This window comes from Elephantulus edwardii, unplaced genomic scaffold (genome assembly GCF_000299155.1).
Source record: "Elephantulus edwardii isolate Elephantulus edwardi_28Jun2011 unplaced genomic scaffold, EleEdw1.0 scaffold00268, whole genome shotgun sequence".
NCBI classification, from domain to species: Eukaryota; Metazoa; Chordata; class Mammalia; order Macroscelidea; family Macroscelididae; genus Elephantulus; species Elephantulus edwardii.
In genome coordinates this window covers 163061-172294 of record NW_006400018.1, presented here as the reverse complement: position 1 = coordinate 172294, position 9234 = coordinate 163061, and the positions used below count along the sequence as shown (strand labels likewise).

Genomic DNA, 9234 nt, shown 5'->3' with positions numbered 1-9234 from the left:
CCCCTCCCCGGCAGCTCAGCCCCACCCCGACAGCCCCTGTTTTCCTTGGTTGTGTTTTGGGGAGTGCCTGGCACCCCCAGAGGTTCAGCTTCATGGCTGACAGGCGACAATGGCCGAGGCTTCACCGATAGCCTTGGTAACCACCGTAGTAATTCCTGTAGTACCGGTCTCTGTCCTGCGGGTGGTGGTAGTAGTAATTCTGCCACTAGAAGAGAGGGGGACCCTGTCACTTGGAGCCAGAGCTGACCAAGGACAGAGGTGGCACTGATCCAGGTCCTGCCTCCCGCCCTCACCTTTCAGATACTTACATCCCGATTGTACTGTCGGTAATAGTCTCTGTATCTGTTGTACTCGTAATCTCGCCCGTAGTATCGATCATAGTCCCCCCGGTATCGGTCATAGAAGTTACGGTAACCCTGAGAAGGGAGAGAGAGAGAGAGAAGAGATTTATGGGGTTTTCCTATAACATCCCACTTCAACCCCCTCCTAAGTGTATCTTAGCTTGATGTTAGAAGCAGGCTTAATTTTTCCCAGATAAGTTCTTTCAAAGGAATATTGTAACGGGCAAAACCCTAGGCCCTAGAAAACAGCCCGAACCACTCTGCTCCCCCGAGCCAATAGGAATGGCTTCCACGGCCAGAGAGGGAGCAGAAGGAGAGCTGACTCACCCCTCTGTTTCCAGACTGCCCCCAGTACTGCTGCCCGTAGGCCCGGTTGTCGTAGCCTCGGCGCTGCCCGCCCACTGGAAGAGAAATGGAGAGCGCGCTCAGACAGCTGGCGTGGGGTGTGGGGTCCTGGCTCTGTGGCCAAAGGCAATTCTGGGGGGAACAGAAGGCCTGGTTCCCTCAGCCTTACAAAATGGACCTTTTAAAAAGTCTGAGGGTGGAGGGCAGAGAATAGAGACACAACAAAACCATGCCTCCTTGCTTTAGAAGCTCCCCAATTCCTCTAAGACATTTCAAGTGGCAAAAAGATACATGGCAGAGTTAGAGAAGTGTGTCAGAGCTGCCATTCACAGAATCACAGACCTCAGCCTGGAACGGGCATGTGAGCCATGTCATTTAAATAAATCAAGCACTTGGGACAATACGCTCTCTGTGGGCCAGGGTTCACTGAGCTCAGCACAGTACCAGGTACAACATTTTTACTGACTCACATACACACATTTTTAAACAGCAGTAAATATGCAATGAGGGCTTACCTCACAAATAAGACTCTGTAACACAGTGGGGAAGGCGATTAAGTCCACTAGTGGCCACTAACTTATTTGTAACCCAACGTCATTCAGGTTTGTTCCCCCACAAAACAGACTAGTAACTGAATGACTCATTCCCCTCTTTGGTCGACAGTCAGTTTGATCCAAGAGACCAAGCCACAGGAAAGCTGGAGATGCTCAACTTTACTGCATCAAGCCTTCAGGCATAGTGAAGTGGGAAAGGCACGAAGGCTAGGAGATGCCGAGGCTCAGGTATCACTTTTCAAGGAAATAAGTCTAGACAAGCACTGCCTTTTGGTGAAAGGCTAGAGGAGGAGCTGGGAGGCCTGAGGATACAACCCAGAAGCAGCTCCGTGAAGAAGGCACTTCCTCATTTGTCAGGCACTTGGCTTGATTTCCGTGGGTCCCACTGCACTGACACAGAGAACAGACAGGCCTGGGGCTGGCAGGTGCCCAGGACTTACCATAGCCTTGGCCTCGGCTTCGGTTCTGCCGGTTACGCTTGTTTCGATTATTTCGGCGGTTTGTCCGCTTCTCTGAGGGGGGCAGCAGCTTCCGTGCCTCTTCCTTGTACTTAGTGACAATGGGCTGAGCCTCCTCTTTCTCCAGCTCTCCGTATGTTACCTCGTCCACATAGTCACATTTTTCAGGCAGAGAGAAGTTGGCTGTAAGAGTAAGAGAGAAGCTTTTGGGCCTGAAAAGTGCATAGGGCCTGAAAAGTGCATAGAAGGGTAAGATCTCATTATAAAAATTCTATTAAAGGGCGAGTAAGATTTCCTAAATGTGCTGGGTTAATCCCCACTCCCATGTGGATAAATTATCAAATTTGTATGCTACGAGTTTACTTCAATTCTAACAGCCCCAGACAAAGGGCTCTCTACAAACTGTAGATTTACAAGTTCTCAAGTGACCCATAATAAATTAGAGTGAACTGGGTTAGGGTTTCTTATCAGAGGAAGCAGGTATCTAGAGCCTAAAAGTAACTGAGAAAGTTTTGGTCTCAGATAAGATGCTAAGGAACACATTTTTAAAAAGATAATACACAGTAAGAAAAGTACTCAGCTCTGAAGGCATCTACCGAGTCAAACAGAAAGCCAGAGCACCAGGGTCTCATTCTCCACCTGCACTTGTTGGGCTGGCTGGTCCACGCGTAGGTTTCTACACTCATGGCTCAAAGGCACAGTCCCAGGATTTGGTTCAACAGGCTCTCATGATTCTTTCATGAATCGACAGCCCTCAGTTTCAAAACTGAGCTCAGAGTGGCTGATAGGTTGACAAAGTTCATTGTGAATAAATGCAGAGACCCCAGTTCACAGGTGTGTAAACCAGCTGCCACCTGGGACTTGTCAGGATGCCAAGAGCTACAGGCAGAAAGGAAAATGACACTGCATGGGAAGCAGCAGAAGCTGGGCCAATAACAATAGTTAACTCTGCCTTGTTCTCAGGCTTTCCATTTCACAGGATTTTGGATTTCAGGAAGGCACCAAAACTCAAACTACCCAGTGAAAACCAGGCCTAACCTGGTGCCAGAAACCAGGATAAACCAATTCGTTCCACCACAGTCCAGTGTGCACCGCACAGCTCTCCCCTGCTGTCCCTGGCCAGCATAAACTCCTGAGAGGCAGAGCTTTGTCTCCTTCACTGCTACTCTCTCACAGCTACGACCACATCCATCACTGCTGGGTCACGTGTGATGCCCTGCGCCCCTCCATCAGGTTTCTGAGGCTGTGAATCTACAGGAGGAGACTGCTCACTTTCTGCTCGAGAGCGGCTGGGAAATCCCAACAGCTGACCTTTCCGTTAGCAGCACACTGTGACGGCCCGCACCACCAGAGCACTTTACACCGAGGGCAGCGGTGAGCAAACGGTACAGACTGCAGAAGGACTGGCCCAGTGGACAGATTCGGTGAACTTGAGATTTAACGATCCCACAGGACCATCTTATCCTTCCGTTATCTTACGCAGAGTGAGTCAAGTTGACGTGATGCTCCTCCATTCACTTCTTATTCAATATGGCCTGCCGAGTTAGTTTTTGTAAATACCCGTAAGGTTGCTCTTCAGACTGATGCTAAAGATGTGGAGCATCACTCTAGGTGCATGTAGCTGAGTTGAAACTGACTCATGGCTGACCCTCCAGCAGGTTCTCAAACGCTGTAAACTGCACTGGAGGAGACTGCCCACCTTTCTCCCCTCATCAAGGGACAGGGTCTCCAACAGGTAGAATTTTCACTCACCTTTCATCTCCAGCATGATTGACTCGGGCACATCATCTCCCTCCACTTCCTTCCTCAGCTCCAGCCGCTTCTTCCAATCCTCCTCGTTTGAGACAACCACCACCACTTTCCGAGAGAAGGACTTGAACAGCAACAGCTTCCGCCGCTGGCCAGAGTTGTACACATTACACTAAAGGAAGAAATAATAACAACAGTACGAGTTTTTTAATGAAACTTAACAAATTAAACGAAAGTATGGTAAGTAAGACTACGTGTTTAAATATGTAATTTCTAACAAAACTCTACAAACTTTTTATCCCCCCCTTCAAACTCTACATAATGACAGGCAACAAGAAAACTGAGGCTCAGAAAGGTTACTGGACTTGTCTAAAGCCACAGACCGACTGGTGGGGTCAACACTCCTACCGCCTCTAGTATCTGCTTATAGTCTGAGTCCAGACACTGGCAAAAACACCAGCACGTGGGTTAAACACTAATTACAAAAACATTACATTCATACTAGAACTGGATGGTTATACTAAAGTGACCCAACTCTGACTCATAATTCAGTTTCTTTCTACATAGGTACTTCACAACTTGACAATGTCATTTGTATCACCTACGAAACCAGGTGTCTTCTGAACGCTTGAACAATACCTGATCGAGAATGAAGTTCCTCTTTGTCCGGGAAGCAATCTGGACCAGCTTACTAAGGCACTGGGAGGCTTGCTGAACTAAAAGATCCCGACTTTTTGGGTCCATCTGTGGTTCTTCAGGTCCCTTCATCTGGTGAGTTTGTGAAGAAGAGAAACTTAAGAAGTTATGTGGCAAGTTAGGGCCCAAGAGTTCTTGGTATACATCATGCCTTGAAACGCCAGCAAAGCTATCACACCAACTCCTTAGTGTAGTCTTAATCAACCACTATTGCAGATTTCCACCTGCTTTCAGAAACTGGATACCACAGCAAAGGAAAACAAATCTACTTGAAGGATACGTCAAAAAGCCTACTCATCTGTGTCTGTGAAATGCTTCTCTCTAGTTACCTAACGGACAAACCCCGAAGTTAGGGGCTTCCTGGGACCTCCAAAGTAAACACCGCAATGACTCATTCCCTTCAGACTCACCCGCATCTGGTTGAGCACAGTCTCAGCTCCCAGAACATTGTATCTTTTCTCGGGGTTTTCTTTTGCGTATTTCAGTGCCCACTGGGTCTTTCCAGATCCAGGGAGTCCTACCATCAGAATCACCTGCAGTACACAGAATCAGGAAAAAAGGAAAAGGAATGAGGGTCATGCTTACCAAGAACACCCTTGTCCCAGGTCTAGCTCTGAGAAGGCCGGAGCCGCGAGAGTACAGACTACCCTGGCCACCAGCCCATGCGGAGAGCGGGCAGCATGCTTCTGTGCACTGTCCTGCATACCTCACACTCCTCTATGGTCTTGGGAGGGACTGCAGTGCGCACCCGCTCCTCGACAGGCACAGCATGGATGAACACAAACTCTTCTGGTGCTGGGAAGAAGGGCTCCTCCTTCTGACCAAAGTTTAACTCTACAACACAATTTTTGCAGAGGACATGGGGTAAGAGGGCCCGGTCAGCCAGGGATTCCTTGTTGATCCGGAATGCCACACCTAGGTCTTCTCCATTCTTGGAAAAGGAGAGCTCTACTTCTTCTGTCTCAAAATTCTACAATGACAAAGGACACAAGCTCTTACACACTTGCACAGTTTAGGGACAATTCAATTTTTCAAAAGCCTTTTTTTAAAAAAAACAAACAAGCCAAACTCTCCAGCTGCCACTCAACACAAGAAAGCAAGCAGTGACTCAAATGCATAAAAGTCGGCAGCTGATGGGCAGCACAAGTGAATTCCCAGTGCCTTCTATCCAGTCCTTCCTGGTAACGCACCACTTTCAGAAGGACTTACAGCAAAGCAGCCAATGACATCATTCTCCCCAAAAGTCTGGCCAAACTCTTCAAACTGTCCGTTCTCTGCTTTAAGTCCTCGTCCATCAAAGCCGTAAGAGAATTCATCCTCACCTACAACAGTCAACAATAACCTGTTACTCAAAATCTGCAGAGTATAACCAATATGGTAGCGAGTATTAAAGAGGAAACTTGAAAAGTTAAGTTTACCAAGCTGCGGGCGGGAAAAATCGACAGACCACCCAACTCGAAGGAGAGAAACTTCTGTGCAGCCTTCTTTCATTGGGAGATTCTGGGTTACCTAGCCGAAGAAGGAGAAGAATTCTCAAACCCTCTGCCCAACTCAGAAGAAACCTCCACGTTATAAAGACAATGTTTCCACAGTAATGGGGAAAACTACATCGCGTCTCAAAATCAGAGTAGCTGCCATTAGGCTTCAACCCAATCACGGGGGCCTAGTTCTTAAACCCAAACCACTGGCGCCTAGTTCTTAATGGTACTAAAGTCACTCTTAGAATTTCTTTTCTGCATTAATATTACACTGAATGAGGGTATGACTGGATTAACACATGAACAATGCCATTAAGCTGTAAATACATCCGCATACACATAAACACTACCTTGGCTTCAAAGCAGACTTTCCCTTTCTTCACGCCATAGGTACTTCTTGCCCCAGACCAGAGGGTGGGGAATTTCTCTGAGAACAGAGGCTGCCCTCCATAGCGGTCTTTGCTCACTTGAAAATGGAGATCCGAGGTATCTGGCAGGAAGGATGACACTGGTTTACTCCAATGGCTACACTTAAAAAGCCACCACCAGTGCCTAAATACACTCAGCTGTCAAGAATGGATACAAAGTTTCCTATGTGTTAAACTACTTAGAAGTTGCAAGCTATGAAGTTACAATTTCCAAAATTACTCTTAGATAAGTGGTTTTAAAAAAACCAAACACACAGAGATCAATCTCTGCTTTATACATACACGTGTCCAGGTTCACAAGGGTCTGATCTTCCTCCTCCTCTTTTGCCTCTTCTTCAGGGGGTGGCGGGGATTTTGAGCTATACAAGCAAGAAAAGAGCAAACACAATGTAACCGGGGTGCTCTTCCAAAAGACAGGTCTGTTTTAAACTATCAGTGAATATAAAATCCCAGCACACAGCTTCTTTCAACAATTGAGAGAGGGTAGTGGGAGCTTTCCAGGGTAGATTCAATCTAAAACTTAGGCCTATACGAACCTATTCCGTTTTTAAATCCACCCTCCTTCCAGACTCTCCAATCAACATCAGGTAAACCAAAACCAGAGCAGACAGGCCCTTGGATGAAAGGGACTGTTTCCCTCACCGGCTGTGGTAAGCCTCCTCTCGGAATTCATAGTAAGCTCGGCCATGTTCATCCTTCTCATCCCGCTGTCTCTTTACCCCCCGCCGCTCACCATCTGAGCCTGCTGGTTTTGACTTTTCACTATCTTGGTCATCTCCTACAAAAAGGAGGGAAAGAAAATCAGTAGTTTTTATACTGGCATGTAAAATTAGCTCAGAACCAATAGGAACTAAAGGGACATCTGTGTAGCAGTCTGATGAGAAGAGCCAGGTTGTCCCCACGACATCCAAAAAAAGGTTTCACTTCCAGAGATCACCTTCCTGCCATTGGCTGGGATTTTATTAAACAGGAAAAACAAAGTAACACTGAACAGCACAGGCTAATTACACTCAACACAGTTGATAGAAACTGGACAGTTCATGCATTCTAAATGTATCAGCGGAAATCAGGTCAACCCCACAAATTTTCTTAGGACAGACAAAGGAATATTCCCTGTTAATTTTGACTTTCGATTGTCAGATTTGAACAGCATCTGGTACTTCGTTTCCACCACTTCCACTGCTTCAGGAAACAGGGGCCTCATTTAAAAAAAATTTTTTTTAAAAGCCCATTTTCCCATCTTTTAAATAGACAGTCACAGCCTTACTTCTACAGCAAATGGACTCATGTGCATAACACAAAGCTGTATTTTTATCATGGATAGCCACCGAAAAGTTACACGAGCAAACCATTAGGTCACAAGAGACCCAGAAATAACGCTGCACCTAATTGCACGTAATTTGGGACAGAAAGGTGTTGCTGTATATTTAGCAACTCTCTACAAAAGGAAAGCACCCTGGAATTTTTCCCGAGGCTTTCCTATTACACAGCACAAAGTTTTCATAATAACAACAACAACTTCTTTAAAGAAGTCCTTTCCGCTGCTTCATTACCTACCATTTGAAATAATACAAACGTTATGTAATGGGATTTTTTTTTTTTTTGTCCCAGGGCACAGGACAATCTGCATGTTGCATGTGATCATGACTGTCAGAGACTGAGTTCCGACGACACCATGAAACTCCGGAACAACTCCCAAAACATTGCATTTGCAAAGGGACAGGACGATTCACTGGCCTGGAAGCCCTTCTACGTTACCTTCCTACTGCCAGAATTGTTAGGGATCCGTCCTAATGACCCAGTCAGTAATGACAAAAGAAGAAAGGTCATTCAACACCGCAGGGCAACTCTATAGTCCTTTCCTGAAGGTTAACAGAGGGGCCCGTTAACACCTCAATTATCATTTCAATTCGGGAAGCAGGGGTCTCGCAGTGTGCGCGGAAAAAACACCAAAGTAGAGCAAATCTACATAAACACCCTCCGGCCAAGATGAAAAGTTTAAAAACACAAGCAAAGGAAATGCTCCTGCCAAGTCAAGTTAACTTCTTCTCAACGGGCTAGACTAAGACTTTCCCTTCGCTAGTTAACCATTAAACTCGACACCCTCACCCGACAGGTGGATTCCCCTGCTGCTCCCGCCAAGAGCAAAGTTACATTTCCCGATTCCGTGGGGCTCAACTTCTAGCAATTGGCCTTTTCCAAGGAGCGCACTTTGACGGACTTGGTTTACAGCGTCACATTTTGATCATTAAAAAAAAAAAAGTCAACAAGTCAGGTGGCCCAAAGGCCTAGCCTCCACCTGTCCCTGGGATTGCCCAATTCCTCCGTGCATTTCACGCAGGGCCGCGCGAGGCCGCTCCCCAGGTCGCCCCCCAGCAGCTGGCATGCACACCCCCTCGCTCTCCCATCCACTCCCACCGAGGCACCACGGTGGCCAGGCGGTGGCCAGGCAGCGCTCGGGGCCACCAGCAGCTGTCAAACTGCTCCGGCGAGGCGGGCAGGGGACGCGAACCAGCGCCCCCCGGGGGAGTGTGAGCCACAGCCAGCGGGATCTGACACTTGCAGACCAGGAAGAGCCCGGGCGGGGTGCAGGAGCAAGGGCGCACCCCGCACGGCGCAGTCGGGCTCCGCTGCCAGGTGCTCACCCTGCTCCTCGGCGGCCTTGTCACCCGGCGCTTCGGATCCCGGAGTCTCGTCCCCGCTCCGCTCCTCGGCCTCGTCGCTCTCCCCCTTGCCGGGGCCCTGCTCTTCGCCACCATTGACCCCACCTGACTCGGCCGTGGCTTCCGCCGGCTCCTCGGAAGAAGCATCGGGCTCGGCCGCGGCCTCCGCTGTCGCTGCCTCCGGGGGCTCCGGCGGCGGCTGCGCGGCCTGGTCCGGGGACTTGGCAGGCGGTGGCTCTTCGTCTTCGTCCTCAAGCAGCGCCTCCTCATCCTCCTCGTCGTCTTCGTCCTCCTCGTCCCCGCCCGGATCGCCGCCCGACGCGGACACAGGCCGAGGCTCCGCCTTGCAGGCCCCGCCGGGCCCGGCCCCGACACCACCGGCCTCGTCCTCGAGCATCTCGGCGTCCAGCGCCTCCTGCAGTCGCTGCGCCAGATCCACCTTAAGGCCGCGCGAGTCCAGACCCCGCCGCTGCAGCTCCGACCGCAGCTCGGTCACTTTCAGCCGCTTCACCTCCATCGCCG

At 49.0% G+C, this 9234-nt stretch overlaps 1 protein-coding gene across 1 annotated transcript; it reads right to left on the bottom strand.

The window, feature by feature from the left end:
• On the bottom strand, positions 1-9234 carry HNRNPUL2 (heterogeneous nuclear ribonucleoprotein U-like 2). The gene is made up of 14 exons (XM_006899816.1): positions 8695-9234; positions 6692-6827; positions 6332-6408; positions 5972-6111; positions 5562-5652; positions 5353-5465; positions 4850-5113; positions 4554-4676; positions 4087-4215; positions 3451-3619; positions 1681-1881; positions 669-742; positions 309-416; positions 1-205 (listed from the first exon to the last, which is right to left on the bottom strand). Exons 1-14 carry the CDS (start codon positions 9227-9229, stop codon positions 122-124), a joined length of 2244 nt encoding a protein of 747 aa, XP_006899878.1. The 5' UTR covers positions 9230-9234; the 3' UTR covers positions 1-121.